At 54.3% G+C, this 16,942-nt stretch overlaps 1 protein-coding gene across 2 annotated transcripts; it reads right to left on the bottom strand.

The window, feature by feature from the left end:
- Positions 1 to 2,354: 2,354 nt before the first annotated feature.
- On the bottom strand, positions 2,355 to 15,812 carry MAFK (MAF bZIP transcription factor K). 2 transcript variants are annotated; one of them, XM_082490382.1, is made up of 4 exons: positions 15,723 to 15,812; positions 8,510 to 8,589; positions 3,683 to 7,324; positions 2,355 to 3,078 (listed from the first exon to the last, which is right to left on the bottom strand). In XM_082490382.1, the coding sequence occupies exons 2-3, from the start codon at positions 8,543 to 8,545 to the stop codon at positions 6,890 to 6,892; spliced, it is 471 nt and encodes a 156-aa protein (XP_082346508.1). In that variant the 5' UTR covers positions 8,546 to 8,589; positions 15,723 to 15,812; the 3' UTR covers positions 2,355 to 3,078; positions 3,683 to 6,889. The 2 variants fall into 2 exon arrangements, with proteins under 2 accessions (XP_082346508.1, XP_082346509.1); XM_082490383.1 differs by lacking the exon at positions 2,355 to 3,078 and having other exon boundaries at positions 3,084 to 5,890; positions 5,926 to 7,324.
- Positions 15,813 to 16,942: the final 1,130 nt, after the last annotated feature.

Consider the following 16,942-nt stretch of genomic DNA (forward strand, 5'->3'; position numbering starts at 1 on the left):
GGCTGCTGCGGCTCCTGGGGTGAAGACAGACTGCAAAGGTGACGACGGCACATCTGTCGGCGCGCTCGCGGCCGCCGAGATAGAGACTTGCACAAGAACACAGCAAGAATCGTAGTCGTACTTCATTGCACAAATGATCGACTCCGGTGCATAATGGGCTGCGCTCAGTGCTCTTGCCAGCAGGTGCAATTCCCGCTGCAGACAATAACATTTGCCTATTTATGTCAAGCCCTGATTACTGTATTATATGTAAAACAGGTCTTTCTTGCAAGCAAAACAAGGAAGGAGGTGTGGGGGGAGAAGTCAGCTGTGACTCATCCAAGCCAGCAGTGCGACACCAGCCCGAAGGAGCCGTGCTGGGCTGGACACCAGCTGGCTGCTGCGCCGGCGGCGGGACCCGCTCCCCTCCCCGGCAGGCGCCAGCGCGGCCGCCCGGTCCTCCTTTTTCTTGCAGAGGAGGGGGAGAGGCAGGAGCTCGCAGCTCAGGCTGGGGGCTGTCACGGCCCTCCAACCGTCAGGCTGTCAAAACGCATCCAGGGAGAACGGCAGAGCCAACGGTGTCGGAGGCTGAGCGCGTTTCCCCGGCAAGACGCGCTCCCGCGCTCCGCTGCTAACGCGTCTCCTCCACCTCTTCAACAAGGACGCGGGGAAAGCTGGCAGCGAGCGCAGGGGTGACCTACACGGGAGCCCGGCTGCGCCGGGAGCCGCGCCAGCAGGCAGCTTGGGAGGAACAGGCTTTTCTCGCTGCCAGCAGCGGGCTCCGGTGGTCGGCAGATTTATTTTCCAGTTGTCGCTCGTCCTCGGGCTTTCCCCAAGGACAGGGCTGGGCTGCGGCTATCGAGTCTCATGGCGTCTTTTCGGGCTTGGATGGGGCAGGTTTACCACCCGCTGGGGCTGGGGAGGTATCCTCGCCGGGCACAGCGTGCCATGGCACCTGCCAGAGCCAACCGCGCTCTCTGCGGAGCAGAGGGGAAGGAAGGCGGCCGCCAGCGCCGCGGCAGAGCCAGTGCTCTCCGGCACAGCTGCTCCCCTCACAGCACCCAGGCAGAGACCGAGAGACTTCTTTTTCGGGGTGTCAGCACCTCCCAGCGAGTCCCCGGGCCCAGCTGCTGACAGGCAGCAGAGTGCCAGACCTGCGCCGGAGAGCAGGATCCGCGCTTCCGCCGCCCTGTCCACAGAGACTCTTCTCCCCCTGGCTCTATAGGACTTTCCCCTCCCTTAAACGTGGTGAAGGTTGAGTTTCCTTTCACTGCTGAACCTCCACCCAGCCCATTCCTGATGCCCTTTTCCTCCTGAACTAACGCTCCTCCATCCCTCTGGCAGACACAACTGGCCCACCTCCCGCTCCGTTGTCACCAGCTCCTCGCTGCCGTCTCTCCAGGCAGGAGCTGAAGCAGATGACGGTGACCATCTCGCTCAGCAGGGCAACTGCAATCGCCCCCCAGGCTTCACCCGCGTCTCTGCCCAGCCGAGCCTGCCCGGCCCCACCTCTGCCACCTAATGACCTTCCATTACCTGCTGACACACAAAGCCTTTGCAGCCCTGCTGCTCTCCGCTTTGGCCATGTATAATCCTACCTCTGAATTCCAACTTGGGCCAACACACCCGTCTGCCTCCACCCCATTGCCTCAGCCCGGCACAGGCCAAGCTTTTTCCTCCTTCAGCTGTCCCCTAAAGAAAAGGGACCACTTGGAATAGGGGATTAAAGCCAACGTGGCCCCTAGAGAGCTCACCACCTCCTTAACGCCAAACCAGGGAAAAGCAGAAAGATGAAATACGGAGGTGAGGGGTTAAAGCAGTTTACTCAGACAGTCGCATAGGAAAGCGGTGAAGGGGTATTTCTCAACCCAAAGGAGGGGAGTGGGTCCCTCCAGCACCGTGATCTGTCTCCCAGCACAGGGGCTGCGAGCCAAGAGTGGCCTTGTGATGCTCTCAGCATCACCACCGCGGGCAGGTGCCCGCTCAGCTATCACTCCCTGTCCGCGCCACCGCAAACACGCACCCATCACACAGGGAGGCGCAGCCCGGGTCGGGAGAACACATATACGTGCTCCGAGCACGGGATCTATCAGACAAGCAGCTTGGACCAGAGCTATCTAACCCTTGGGCACGTTCCAAATACGGCGAGGAAGCACCACAGCCAGGCTGGGAGACAGGCAAGCTGGTTACACCAGCCTGGGTGGGATGCTTGCCCAGCCTGCCTCCCAAAAACGCATCGCTGGCCGGCAGCGCTGCAGCCGACGGTCAGCTGTATGCCGCACCGGGGACAAACAGGCAAGAAAACCGAGGAAAAACACTCCGCTGAAGATCAATTCAAGCTCCAAAATGCTGACCATAGACCAGGGCAAGTCTGAAACCAGAAAATGCTTTATTGGAAAGGTACAAAAAAACCAGTCACTGCAGCTAAATTTACAGCAATAAATTACGTTGTGGCTGTCAAGAGAAAGTAATGGACACATACACAGGGCTATTCGCCTTACAAACAGGAATCCACATTGCTTGGTATATCAATAATTTATTTTATAATAAAAAAGCAGCACAAAAATAAATATTGAAATGAAATTACTGAGTAACCACAGAGGATAGAATGAGCTGGTGATAAAAAACAACTTAAAACAGAAGACTTCTATCATTAAAAAAATGAAAGCAAGTATCCACCATCTACGGAAACACCCCAGCAGACTGAAATACAGACGAAGGAAAACAAATCCACATTACAAAAGTTTTTCGTTTTTGTTTTGTTTCTTTTTTTTTTTTTAAATAAAAACAATCATGACAATGAAGTTTAAATGATTCGAGAGAGAGAAAAAAAAAATAAAATGCCACCTTCTCCTCCTCCCCGGGTCTGAGCCGTCCGGTGGCCTGACCACTCCGCACTCCCGTGGCATCGTGCCCGGCCCTGCCACAGCTCGCCTCCGCACCGGCTCACCCGCCAGCACCTCATCCCCTCCCCGGCCGTCCCCGCAGCTGCGGTGCCACCCGGGTCTCTAAGCGTGCGCTTTGCGGGTCTCCTCCGGCAGACGTAGAGTTGGGCAAGAGCAGAGACGCTGTCTTGCTTCAAAGGGATCTGGAGCTGCCCTGGAGGGAAAGGTTCCCCATTCCCAATAGAGAGCACAGCAAACAGGTCTACGAGAACAGAGATGTCCCTCCTGGTCCCTGCCCAACGCTTTCCTCTTCTCCTGCCTCCCGCCCAGCCCCCGGTTCCCACCTCACACTGCAGATGGAAAGCAACCAAAGGAAGGCCAGGTCCAGGGGAGAGGATCCCAGCACTCAAATCCAGAGCCCCCACTCTTCAGCGGGGCCGGGGAGGGGACACACACGCACAAATTAAGAGGGGCAGAGAAAGGGAGCCCCGGCAGCCAAACTACGGCAACAGAGAGACAAGCGAGAGGTACGGCTGCGGGGGAGCGCTGCCAGAGCCGTCTGGGCGATGCTGCGGGCAGCGGCCAGCTCCCCACACGGCGCTCGCCCTGGGTGTCGGGCTTGCAAGCACAGGACGGAGAGGAAAAAAAAAAAAAAAAAAAGAAAAACAAAACAGAACAAAAAAAAAACCCAACAGAAACGAACCGAACCCCAGAGGAATGCAATGCGACAACCCCAAGCTGGAGGGCCCTCCAAGGGTGGAGGAGCTGGGTCTCCAACGTGGTCAACAGCTTTCGGGTCATTCCTCCCTCCACGTTACCTTGCAATTCTGATCCCTCTGTGGAAGTTTAGCCAGGACATTTCATCCCCCTCCAGGTCACCACCCAGGGAGCCCTGGACTGGCAATTTCTTTTAATAAAGATTTACAGTATCAAACTTGGAAAAAAAATTATTTTTTTTTTTTTTTTTTACGAAAAATCTGTACGATAAAATGTATATAATTATATATTTATATATATATTTCTCTCTCTTTAAATATTTCCACGTGGTCCTTATGGATATCCAATATGGATTACCTACCATGGCTATGGTATCAACAGCTTTAACAACACCCAGGCCTCTTGTTCTTTATCGAGTGACCAGAACTTTAAGTGCCTACCAGCACTAAACTAGCAATCACTTGGACAAGCCTTTGGCACCCTTCCAAGAACTGGAAAAAAAAAAAAAAAGAAATACTCGGCCGCAAGGGAAGTGCCACGTAAAGATATGTTTCTCAACTCATTCCAACAGCAAGAAGACCCCACGGAACAAAGTTCAACCTCCGTCCCCCTCGATGCGACTGGTCTGACTTCCCCGGCGCGGGGGTTCAAGGGCAGCCAGAGGGTGTCCCTATCCAGCCAGGAATGTTATGGAGCTCTGGAGCTGTTTTAAAGACTGGAAGCATTTGGGCATTTTCAAGTCAACTGGCCTTTTTCATTAAAGTTTTCATTTAAAGCCCCAACAGTGCCAGGAGTCTCCATTTTGCCTGTTTTCGGAGGCACCTGTAAGGTCTGGGAATTTTTCCAATGTTTGCGAGCTGGAGAACATGAGAGGACCAGGAAATGACAGTAACATCTTTCTCTTCCTCAGCTTCTGCTGTGGGAGTCAATAACTGGTACTGATACACAGGACATCGATCTGCCTGTTCGGAGATAGGGAGGGAGTGGAGGAGAAATGAGGTAACGCTAAGTGTCATCCAAACTCTACCTGTTGGAAAATCACTTGAAGGAAACTCCCTGCTCCCCTCCATAACACATGGATCTGGCAGGGGTAACAAGCCTTCAGGAAGCGTTTCACTTACACCCTTTCTGGCTCAGTAAGGTCACGGATGTCGATGTTGAGGACTGAACGAGAACCAAGTCTGAGGTTTCTCTTTTCATTAACCTATTTCACAAAGGACCCTCCTGGGAAATCCAGAGACTCCAATGACAAGGTGAAAAAAAGAAAAAGAAAAAAAAAAAAGCAAGCTAACAACTTCTTCCAAAGACAAGTAGGGCTTCACTAAATTTCTACAAACTTACTGCCACTCAAGGCAAGACAAAGCCTCAAACAACAAATTATACTGGGTGTCAGGTGCCAGTTCACTGTCCCCTTTGCAACAACGGTGGCACTTGATTATTCTCTTTCAGTCCAAAACATTCATGAATTCTCCGTGATCTTTGTTTTCTGTTCTGGAGCCCAAATCCTCTAAGCTCTTCTCCTTATCTTAAACTTCAGCAATCTCATTCTCTTCTCACCTGCGTGACAACAGGCATCGTCCATTCCACAAGTCTCTGACCTGCCCTGCAAAACTCACAGTCCCTTTACTTTCCTACTTCAAAAAGAAAAAAAAAAAAACAACACAACAACAAAACACACAAACACCAACATAGCTATTTTTTTTTTTTTTTTTTTTTTTTTTTTTTTACAGTGACCTGGAAACATTCGTCTTTTCAGCGCTGCTGCGCAACAGCAGAATCTCTCCTTTCAGCTTCCCACCTCCTGCCCATCGCCAAGCCAGAAATTCCTCTCCCAAACCACTGCTCAGAGCCATTCAAACGACTTCTCAATCCCAATTCTCCCATCCCCTACACACACCCTGGTTTTCCATCCTGCCCTCTGTGCGCCTCTCGGGATCATTCACCCACTCCCAAGAGAAAGCGTCAAGTTTCAGGGTCACATTCACACAGGTTGAACACTGAGGGTTGTTCACTGTACTCTTTGGATCCCAACTTCAGCGCCTGACATGCTGAAGAGAGGAAAAATTCTCTTCCAGCTCCCATCCGACCTCCCCATAGCCCTTCTCTGGCCATCAAAGACTGGTGACCCCAGCTCTCCAGCTGGGATTTTCGTTGCTAACCTACCGATGCTTTTGTCAAAAGAGGAGGCTCTACAACTTCTCTCCTCCCGTCTGAACGCTATTGCCCTCTAGTTACACTTCAGTGCTTTAAAAACATCTTTCCAATATCCTCTGCACAAAGCCCTTCTCATAGTGCTGATCCCAGCAGAACTGTCCCACCTCCTCACAGCCAGTTCTGCCTCCACCTGGTAATACTTGCAGCATTTTTCCTCCTCATCTCCCCTTCTCCTCCCCATCACACAGCTCTTCACAGCATTTACTGCGCCTCCTTCCCTTAAGCTTCAGAGAATCCAGAAAATAAAAAAAAAAGCCGCTACTTCAAGACCGCGGATCATTTGGAAGAAATAAACTGCATAAATATACCCAATTCACAGGCACACCTTAGGGAAGGAGCTATCGGGAAACTTGGGCTTGGAATAAAGGAAGTTGCAATGTAGTTTTTATAGGCCACACAGGTAATGGGGCATATTAAAATATGTAAAACATATATTTTTCCATATTTTAACAGCATGGATTGAAAACAAAAGGTTATTCCTAATGGGTGTGGTCAGACCCAAGCATTAGTCTCCATCGTCCTCCCGCTCCCATCCACTCATAACAGGACGAAATCTAATCCAAAAAGCCTATATCCCTGCCCTGGTAATACCAGATGAAGCGGGGAAGGGAGGGGAGACCCTTCTTACAGGGAGTAGGATGCCACTAAAGGAAACTCTTTTTTCCATACATTCATCTCACATGATGACTTCTACGGTCCATCTGTTTCCCGGCTCTTGAGCATCATTCACGAGGACTCCGGAGGCTCCTCAGGTATCTTCTCCCAGCTGGAAAGCTGCCCACGGCTGAGAGGGATTTGGGGAGGCAGGGAGAAGGAGGAAGCAGATCTTGCAATTTGTACTGCATACAGAGCTCAAATCCTGGACATGAGAGGTTGATGGAGCCACTGAGTCCAGACAGAAGCAGCCAGTTAAGTTCCCTTTGTAGGTTTGGTTGATTTTTTTGTTTTGTTTTGTTTTTTCTTTCTATTTTTTGCACTTTTGGAAGAGAATTGTTAAAATGCCAATTCTTGAAGTGACCAAGGACTCCGGAACAATGCATAAGAGCCTTTTCCCCTCCCCTCTGAAAGGCTGCTAGTTCCCCCCACCGAGGGCACTAGGACGCTGCTGAAAACGGCACAGAACTGGATGAGATTTCGGCTGATTTCACAATGGTGATGACACTGGTGGTGGCAACTTTGGTCGGGGTAATAGGCCCTCGCGCCACAGTACGAGCAAAGGTCTGGAGTGCTTCGTACTTGGAGCGCAAGGCGTCCAGCTCGAGCTTCATGCTGCTGTTTTCTCTGGCCAGCTTCTCCACCTCTTGCTGCAGCTCAACCCGCTGCCTCTCCAGCTCCTCTTTCTGAGTCACACGCTTGATGCGGCAGCTGGCAGCGTAGCCCCGGTTCTTCAGCGTGCGCCTCCGCTGCTTCAGACGGATGACCTCCTCTTTGGTGAGACCCCTCAGGTGCTGGTTCAGCTCCCGTACGGACATTGACACGAGTTCATCATCACTCAGCACTGGGGCATTCTCTCCTGACTCCTCCTTTACCTGCAAATACCAACAGCACAGGGGTAGCAGCAACCCTACGTGAACGGATGCTCTGGACGGCGAAGAGAAACAGGCCACCCCTCAGCAATGTGACACCCCTACCTGGAAAACACCCCCAAAGCACTGCGGAGAGCATGCACGCCACGAAAACATCTGGGTAAAAGATGGCAGAGATCTGAGCACTGCTGTCATCTGGGTTTGGGTAACCCTCTTAAGTCAGAGAAAGCAGTGAGCCTTACCCAGCGTGAACTGAACAGTGAGGACTGTAAGGAGATAAACGTAAAGCAGACTGAAGCCCTTTGAGTTCCTTTGTCAGGACCCGGAATTCATACTGAATGATAAAGTTGACACCTTTTCCCAGCGCAATGCTGGGACACCAGTGCAGCATCTCAAAAGCAGAATAGCCATTTGTGTGCAGGGTTTAATTCAGCATTTTGTGGCTTGTCGTTGAAGACTGCTCAACCAAGTAGTGAACAAAGCCAACCCTGCTTGGCTTCGAGGAGCACAGCCTGATTTGGTTTTCCTGGTGCACAGGCCAGACTCTGAAGTTACGCAAGAAAGACACCAAGGCCTTGTGCCTTTTTCTCAAGCAGGTTTGCTGCCACAATTATTTTCAGAATCATAGAATCATTTAGGTTGGAAAGACCTTCAAGATCATTGAGTCCAAGCCCTTTAAGATATCATCCTTTTGTCTCTTCAGAGACTGCAGGACATCTGGAATGAAGAGCTAAGACACTGGAAAGAAACTGTGACACTGCATGCACAACCCATGCGGAGACCACCACCAAGCCGGTGTGCCCGAGACATTCAGTCTTGTGGATCTGAGAGACACCAGCTGAACACATCCTTTTCCCAGTGCCTCCCAGTCCCGAGAGTAAAAGTACTTCATTGACAGGCCTGGGAGCACTGGTTTCAGGATGCTGCCAATACCTGCTATACTCAAAAATCTCTCGGACAGCAACTGGGATACGCTAGCCTCCACACCATCCCAGAGACTTTAGACTTCTGGGTACCGCCTGTGTTCTTCTACCCTAACCTTTCCTGTAGATAGTGGGAAATTATATCGACACCCATTGGTAAGAGTCTCTTGGACTGAAAAAGAACAGTCATGTTCAACCGGTATCGCACAGTTCTGTGACAGCCTCCCCCGCCACCCAGCATCGCCCACTCGCCCTTCTTCCCTACCTTTAATGCCTTGTTCGGTTTGGGATTAGTCGTCATAACCTGAGCACAGTCTTCCGGACAAAACTGCTCAGAAATTGCAACTGGAAAAAACAAAACAAGATTTTCGGGTTACAGTAGTCTCAGAGATGAAGGTAGGAAGACGATACCCAACAAACGGTCCAAGCCCCCAACACAACCACCATTAAAAGAAATAACCACAGAGTTGTTTAGAACACTGGGATGGATTGAGAGATCAGTTCACCCCATCCAGACATAAGAAAGAGAAATTTTTGTTGACAAGTGCATTGCTTTTTAGTGCTTAAGACCCCATATTTTGCTATTAACTACACTGAGATTAAGGAGGGAAGACAGGGCAGGGAGGGGCAAAAGGACACCAGCTCCCGCCTGTAAACAACAGTTACGCTAACCACCACACACCGCCTTGCAATATGCCGCCCCTTCTCAAGGGGAGCGCCGAGCGCGGCCTCTCTGGCCCAGTCACTCGCTCACCTCCCTCTGGAGGAATCCCAGACGCTCAGAACGGCCTATTAGGGACTGAATTAAGAGTTACCGCCGCTCATAAAAGGCACTGGAAAGCCACAAGACAACAACTCCCTTCATTCTTATTTTGATTATTATTAACCCGGCTTGAAATTGAATCAGCAACCCAGAAAGAAGCTGCCTGCTTCGTAACCTGCTTTCAGTGCCATCCCCACCCAAAGGAGACGCTACCGGAAAACCCAAACAACAGAAACAAAAGCCCCCCGATAACAAAGCAAGGCAGGAGTTCGCCTCTCCCAACACACCAAGACTGTTGCTTCCTCATCCTCTCGGCCCCAGGCTGCAGGAGCTGACCTGCTTGATTTTTCTAGTGACGTGGAGGCATGTCCACAGACAGAGAGACCACCCCCTGCCGAGACGCTGCCCTTCACTCTCACCTTAGCTGGCGACTACACCCCTTCCATCAGCGCCTCGCAGAAAAGCCACCTGCCCGCACCTCCACCCAAAACCACCATCACCCCACCGTGACGGCAGCACGGCGGTCCGTCGGGTACCTACCACGAGAGAGGTGACCGCAGCCGTGCCACCATCACCGCCTCTGCCTATCGCTCCCCCGGCGGGGAGGGTGTGAGGTGCCGGTGCCCCCCCGAACGCAGGGCGGCTTCGAGGGCTGCACACCCAGCGGCACCGCAGAGCGCGCAGCCTGTCTGGAGGGAGTCCTCTCCCTCTCTCTCTCTCTCCCCCCACCCTCCAGCCCAGCCCAAACCCTCCCCATTTCCACGTCTGCATCGTGTCACACATCCTAATCATTCATGAAAAATCCAGCCAAAGCATCCCAAGCATGATTCCCTTCTGATAGTTGCCATGGTGACCTTGGGAAAGTAGCCAACCCGGAGACAGTCGCCATGGAAACAGAGAAGCCCAAAAGCAATAATGACTTCAGGTCATGTCTGTGCAAAGACATCACGAGGTCGTCAAAGAGTAAACAAACTCATTCATATCTGCAAACAGGGGGCGGTGGGATTGGGGGGGGGGCGCAAAGGTGGGGTGCGGGGACCAGCGGGAGCCGTGTGGGTGAAGGTGCTGGCTCAGCCCGCGCTGTTGTCACTCGAATTTTATCAGTCGAGACGCCTCACCGTCACACGACTTACGTAAAAATCAAGACGAAGAGCATGGGGGGAAAAAAAAAAAAATCCCGTAAGTGCAAAGCCGTGAGATACTATCCTAGATATTAGGGAGTGTATTTAGGTGCCTCCTCTATTTTTAAGCCTGAGACAGCACAGCTCTCCATGTCTGGAGGAGGGACAAGGACAGCCGCACAGCGCGCAAGCCAAGATGCTCTGTGATGAATGGACCACTTACAGCAACTGGTGTGCGCTGCGTTTTCTAGAGCATCACCGAGTCTGTCCTTCCCTCCTCTCCTCCGGCACCGAACCCCACCCTGGGCTGCCTCCTCGCTGGGGCCACCGGAGCGGGCTGGGCACGGGGCAGGGGAGCAAGTCCCAGTCCCTGGCAGTCCCCTCGATGGGATAGGGACACGCCTGACCTCCGGCTGCTGCTCACACCGCGTGTTTTGTACCAGGGCTGACTGCAGGCAGGCTCTCCCGCGAGCACAGTCGCCTCGTCAGACCCCAGCACTGCCCGTTCACCGCCCGCCCCTACCTCCAGGCCGGAGGCGCTAGCACAGAGGAGGAGAAGGAGGAGGAGGAAGGAAAAAGCTCCTCGTCCCGGCGAGTTGAGGAGAGCAGAGGCGCTGCCAGTGCATAAAGGAAAGGGCCGGCAGCCCCCTCCCTGCAGAGAGCGGGCCGCAGGCAGTTGGTGCCATAGTTATGCAGTGAGTCACCAGCTGTTTACAGAGTTTGCGAGCTCACATTCCCACAGCATCAGAAACTCTTCCTTCCCTCGGCATCCCCCCCATCCCTACAAGGGAAGGGGCACGCTGCTGCTGCCGCTGCTGTCCCGCCACTCCGCGCCGCAACAACCGGAAAAGGAAAGCCAAAACGGAGGGGGAGGCCGGCGACCCACCCGTCACACCCACCCGTTACACAAAAAGCCTTTTGATCCTCACCCAGCGCGTCTTCAAAGCGCTTTCTACGCCAGCCGATGGAAAAACTGAACAGGGCCGCTTGGCTGCGCGGGGATGGAAAGAAATGTAAAACATCGTGGAAAACAAGAGGCGAGGGGTGAGGTTGCCATCGGTGGGGGTCGGCGCACGGGCTCGCCTGCCACCCCAGCAATGCTCCGGCTCCACGGCACAAAAGCCCTCCTGGTCACCTGCTGCTCCGTGTCACCAAAGCAGCATCCCCTTAGCCTGTACACCGCTCGGCGGATGGCACAGAGGCCCTGGCACTCAATACGGGGTCTTGTGCTGCACGCTTATCTGCCCCTGCACCCCAAAGCACCCTGGACAGGCCAGCATCCCTCCGAGATGGGCTGGGATCCCTCCTATGGCACCAGGGGCAATGTGATGGAGCCGCTGCTGGCACAGAGGTGAGCCAGGAGGTTCAGGGCACCGTCAGGAATCGCTGCGAGGCCGGGCCCTCTTCAAACAAGGGTGGGAGATGGGGGTTTGCCCCGACCCTAAGGGCAGGATTCGGTCGTGCACGTAGAAACGCTCAAACGAGCCCAAGTCTGGCACTCAGACGCCAGTGCCAGGGCGAGTCTTATCTCTGCACTAGGTGAACCCACAGGTGTGGTCCGGGCTCCGCTCGAAACCGATACAACAGCACTCGCAACCCTCACCAACAGTCCTATGGGACCTCGGGCTCCATCTCTTTCTCCTCACCTACAAAATCCTTCCCATGGGGACTATTTGGGACTGTTGGGCTACCAGCAACAAGCAGCTACAATCGGCACGGCATCTCCCACAGTTAGAAGGCAAAACCCCACGACAAAAACTGTAAAACCTCCTGCAGACATGTCACATCCAGCAGCGTCCCCTAACCATGCCGCACAGGGGTCTTTTGGGACCCTGCCTGCGATTTGATTATTAGAACCCTTTTTAGTCTTTACCCTATTCCTGCCCTTCTTTTCTTAATTGCGTTTGCTGCATCACGTCTAAAATTAGGAGCTCCGCTTTTTGGAACAAGGACCGCATTACATCTCTATTCTGTAAGCTGTACAACACACTTTGAACGCGACATAAATAAAGCGGCGAGTAGTAATACACCAACTGTAAGGGGCAAAGGCTTTTCCAGTGCAGCTCCACGCTTGTATTTAAAGCAAGTGTTTTGACTGTGGGTTACATAAAGAACTCTTGTAATTCTGCAATAAAGTTACCCATTGACAGCCTTGCCAACGCCCTCTCCCTCTCTCAGACAACTCTTGTGCCCCTTGCAACACCTTACCAAAAACCCGCAGGTCTCCAGCTGACATACCAAGCCTGATGGTCTCAGCTTGGACCATCCAGAGGTCCTCGGCTCCTTTGCTTTGAAAGGGGAAGGCGGCAGAAAGCCTGACTCGGGCAGAGGTAGGACAGAGCTTTGCACACAAGGCTTGCAATTAAGAAAGAAAAACATGCCAGAATGAGATTTCAGACTTTCCACGCTACAGGGCTTTCAAAGCGCATTACGCATTAAGGAATTACTATAAAGTCTCTGCCGACACCCGACAACTGCGGATGAACTCGTATTTTAGAACTCTTTCTACACTGAAAGACAACCCCGGCCAGAACATGAGTGCCTGGCAGACAGCCCTGCTGGTGTTTCGCTTCCATCCTCAGACACATACAGCAAACTGAAAACATGCAACCCTCACCTTCAGCCAGGCCAGCGACAACTTCCAGAGGGCAGGAAAACAGTGGAAGGTTCAAGCAGCGATGGGGATCTCCGCCATCGACTCTCAACTCAGCACCGACAGCTACGCAGGGAATACTCTACTCGTTCCCAAACGTGGCAATTTAATTCCCAGGCAGCCGTTTAAAGTCAAGTCACCCAAATTTCTCGTTTATCCACAAGTTACTCCCAGCTCCCCGAGTGCAAGCCAAATGGATGTGCCTACCAAGGATAACATCAGAGCTGACAGGTGAAGGGAACTACAGATGCTTCAATGCTCGTCGCTGTGCCTCTGCCACTCGGAGGCACGACACGGATTCCCAGCGCGTTGCAGCACGGTAGGCAGAGCACCATCCCTCTCCCCATCATTCAAAAAGTCATTCTCCTGCTCTGACAATCTTCACACATCCCGTAAGGCAGACTGACGCTTGTCACTCATTTGTAACGAGAGCGAGGAGGGACGGGCTGATGGTGTGAATCAGAGAGTAGAAGCATATGCGAGGCAATATATTTGACATGAAGAGAGAGAAGACACAAGGAGGGGGTGAGTCACTGTTTACTGTTCTAGAGGAGCTCCACGCAGCCCTCGCCCAGCTGGCCAGCTTTCCATTTCCCTTATGGATCGGAACCAGCATCCAGCAGCAAAAGAGGAGATTCAGGAACCTTCAGAGCGCATTTTGAGAGCTGCCAGGACACGGCTCTCTGAGGCGCTCTCTGGGGAAGCCTGGACACGGATCAGACAGTCTTCAGTGGTTTGGTAAACAACCTAGTCAGATGCTGCAGAGAGCCTGTGGTCAGGGAGTAGAGGATACGGAGTACCAGTAGGGTACGCTTGTGTCACCTCAGAAACTTCACCGAGGAGGTGGCCGAAGCGGAAAGGTACGCAGCAGCCAGCCCCAGTACTGACAAGCATACAGCACTTTTTCCATCACGCACTTATAAAAGGCAGTGATGGAGCTACACCAGAATTACCCCTCAGCATCACTTGCCCAAAGACACCTCTCCCCCAGCCAGCCAAGCTGAGCCACCGAGCAACAAATAACCGGCTCGGACGCACAGACGGATCCTGGGGCAGAGCCGGGATTCCTAACTTGACTGCTCCTGGCCCCACGTGCCAGCCATCCCCTCGGACACCTTCACCGACTGCTAATAATGGAACATAACGGCATCGCTATTCAGGGTCCTGCAATATCACAAAGCAGTGGGATTCGCTACGCGACCCGTCCCTCCGCTCGGGAGCTTAGCGGCAGGGTAATCACTCTCGTTACTGCCTTCCCCCTCCCCTCAAGTTCTTGTGTTGATGGTCACAGAGCACTGCGTGGCTTTGTGCTTGTTTCACGTCTGGGAGACTCTCTGCCCGAGTTTGAAGATGGCCTGAAACAATAGCTCAGACAGAAGTGGAAACTGCCTGCTCATCTCTACGGGGTGCTGAGCCTGAAACTTCCTGATAATTGAAAGTGCTAGCGCCGCTCAAGTATTTCGCAGCTGGATGTTTACAAAAGTGATCAGCGAGTGAGCTTATCCCACAAACCCCGAGTGCCGCGGGGGCCAGCGCTCCCAGCTGTCCTCTCTTCGCTTCCCAAACATCTCACACAGCTAGAGATTTTTCAGTACCAAGTTCTGCAGCGCATTCCACGCCATTAATCACCTTCCAATGTTGACGGCAATAAGAGCGCATCAAGCCGATCTGATATTTTTTCCCCTTTCAGGAGGCACAACAGCGGTACCCAACTCCTTTGCCGTAACAGATTGCTGAGACAGGCGACGGCGCAGAAACGAGATAAAACATGACAAAGCACACTGTCCTTGACGGGCAAGCGAAAAAACAGCGTTTCTGGTTCAGAAACACTTGTGAAGCACTGTACGAGCCTGGTGTAACGTCACCAGGAGCATTTAACCCGCCTCAGGTGCGAAGCTCTGACAAGCTCGGAGCTCGCAGGAGCGGGACAGGGCGCCCCGCCGGTGGAGAGTCACCGCGTGCCCCAACCTTGCGGCAACGGCCCCGTTGCCGCCGGACGGCCATCCGGCACCTCCGCCAGGGTCGGAGGGGAGCGAACTCCCGTGTGCCGCGCGCGGGCCCTTTCGTGTCGCCATTGGGCAACGGCGGCGTCCATCAGCTCTAGGAAGTGACTCGCACGAGGAAGGCTTCTCCACGGCGTACACACGGAAGGAGAGAGGGGGGAAAAGCGGAGGAACGCGCGCGCGCCCCGTTTTCATCAGTGGGGTGGGGGAATAATAATAACAACAACAACAGAAATCGCAAGGTAAATACATTCGCTGCTAAAAAAAACAAAAAGAAAACAACAGCCCCGCGGTGGCCGGCTGGGCTTCCCCGCGGAGACAGGGCTGACAGACTGAAAGTGCAAGGAAAAATGAAAATATAATGCTAAAACAAAAAAAGGTGTGCGATTTGCTGGGGGGGGGGGACACGACACACACACCACTTTCCTCCAGTAGCACGCTGGGGGGGGGGGGGGGAAGTAGTGAAAGTGAAAATGGAGGCTTCTTTTTTTTTTTTTAGGTTTTTGCCCTTTTCTGTGACAACTTCGCCCAAAGTGTTGGGGGGAAAGAGGGGGGGCTCGTTCCTAATTTGAGCCCTCGTGGCCTGTTTTTCGGCGGAACCCCCCGGGAAAGAAATAAACCCCGCGAGGGAGGAAGGTCTTTAACGAACAGACTCCTACCGGGGGGGGGATGGTTGTCCGCGCCTACCGAGCGGCCCCTCGGTACCGAGGGGCCGCTCGGTAGGCGCGGACAACGCCCCCTCCCCCCCGGTGCCCGAGGGGCGGCGGCGGCAACCACGTGCCCGCCGCCGTGGTGACTCAGCACTTTTACCTCAGCGCGACCGCGCCCAAACGGACCACCCCCCCCCCCCCAACTACCGCTTCCCCCTCCCCCTCCCAAACACCCCCCCCCACACCACCCCCACCCCCCCCCTCCGCCGCGCCCGGGCGGATCCTCACCTGCGGCACCTCACCGCCCGGTACGGCGGCGGGAGGGGGGAAGGGGAGGGGGGGCCGACGGTGGTGACGGTAGGGGAGGGGGGGGGGGGAAGGTCGGTGCGCGGTTCCCTCTCTCCCTCCCTGCCAGCGAGTCCCGCGGACAACAACAAGCGCGGGGCGGCCCCCCGCCCCCCCCCGCCCGCTTCTTCCACCCCCCCCCACCCCCCCCGCGCCGCCGACCAACCAGCGCCCCCGCCGCTTCCGGCATGGCGCGTCAACGCCGCGCGTCACCCCGCCGCAGCGCCGCCCACCCGACCGTGACGCGGCGCGCGCGCTGCGCTGCCTTGCCTTGCTTTGCCTTCCTTCCTCGGCCACGCCCGCCCCGTTCATTCATGGCGCGGGAGAGGGAAGAGGGGGCGGGGCTTCGGTACGTAGCCACGCCCACCGCCTCTTCCCGGCGGCCGCGCTGTCCACGGCCCGGGAGGAGGGCGCGGCGTGGCCGTGGGATTTTACACGCACACACACACACACACACACACACGCGCCGCCCCACGGGTGGGGAACGCGTCGCGGACACCGTGAGGCTCTCGGCGGTGCCCAAGGGGTTGTTTTCGTCCCCGGTTCTCCATGGCAGGGGGCGCAGCGTGGCCATGGGGTTTTACACACACCCACCCACCCCACCCCACGGGTGAGACACGTGTCCCCAACCCCGTGAGGCTTTCAGGGGTGCTCAACAAAGGGTTGTTTTGGTCCCCGGTTCTCCATGGTGTGGGGCGCGGCGTGGCTGTGGGGTTTTACACACACACACACACACGGGTGGGTTTGCAGTGGGGGATGTGTCCCCAACACCATGAGGCTCTTGGGTGTGCTCAGGGGGTTATTTTGACCCCCAGTGCTCCATGGCAGGGCTGGCCCCGCTCCACCAGCCTTCACCCCAGCACTACCAGGTCTCAGAGCACCCCTTGGTCCCTCCCGAGCGCCACTCCAGGGCCAAATCCTGCCCCGTGGGCAGGTACTGCACCCACTCCTTGTGCTTTCCTTGTGCAATCACGAGACCTGCTAACACAATCCTCTGGCCCCAGTGGCGTGAGCGGCGTTTCGGACACCGAGAGCATCCAACAATGATGAAAATGCCTCAAAAAAAAAAAAGGGTGTAATAACAGGGGTGGTTGACCAAACCCAACAGCCTCCATCGAAACTGGGCTCCCTTTGAATTTTTTGTGTTCGTAACCATATTAGAA

Source organism: Vanellus vanellus (genome assembly GCF_965231255.1).
Source record: "Vanellus vanellus genome assembly, chromosome: 14".
NCBI lineage: Eukaryota > Metazoa > Chordata > Aves > Charadriiformes > Charadriidae > Vanellus > Vanellus vanellus.

Excerpts from the sequence above, each read along its gene's own strand:
- MAFK (XM_082490382.1), bottom strand. The coding sequence starts at position 8,545 with ATGACGACTAATCCCAAACCGAACAAGGCATTAAAG. Across the intron at positions 7,325-8,509 it reads AACCGAACAAGGCATTAAAG|GTAAAGGAGGAGTCAGGAGA; the intron begins GTAGGGAAGAAG and ends TGGTATTTGCAG.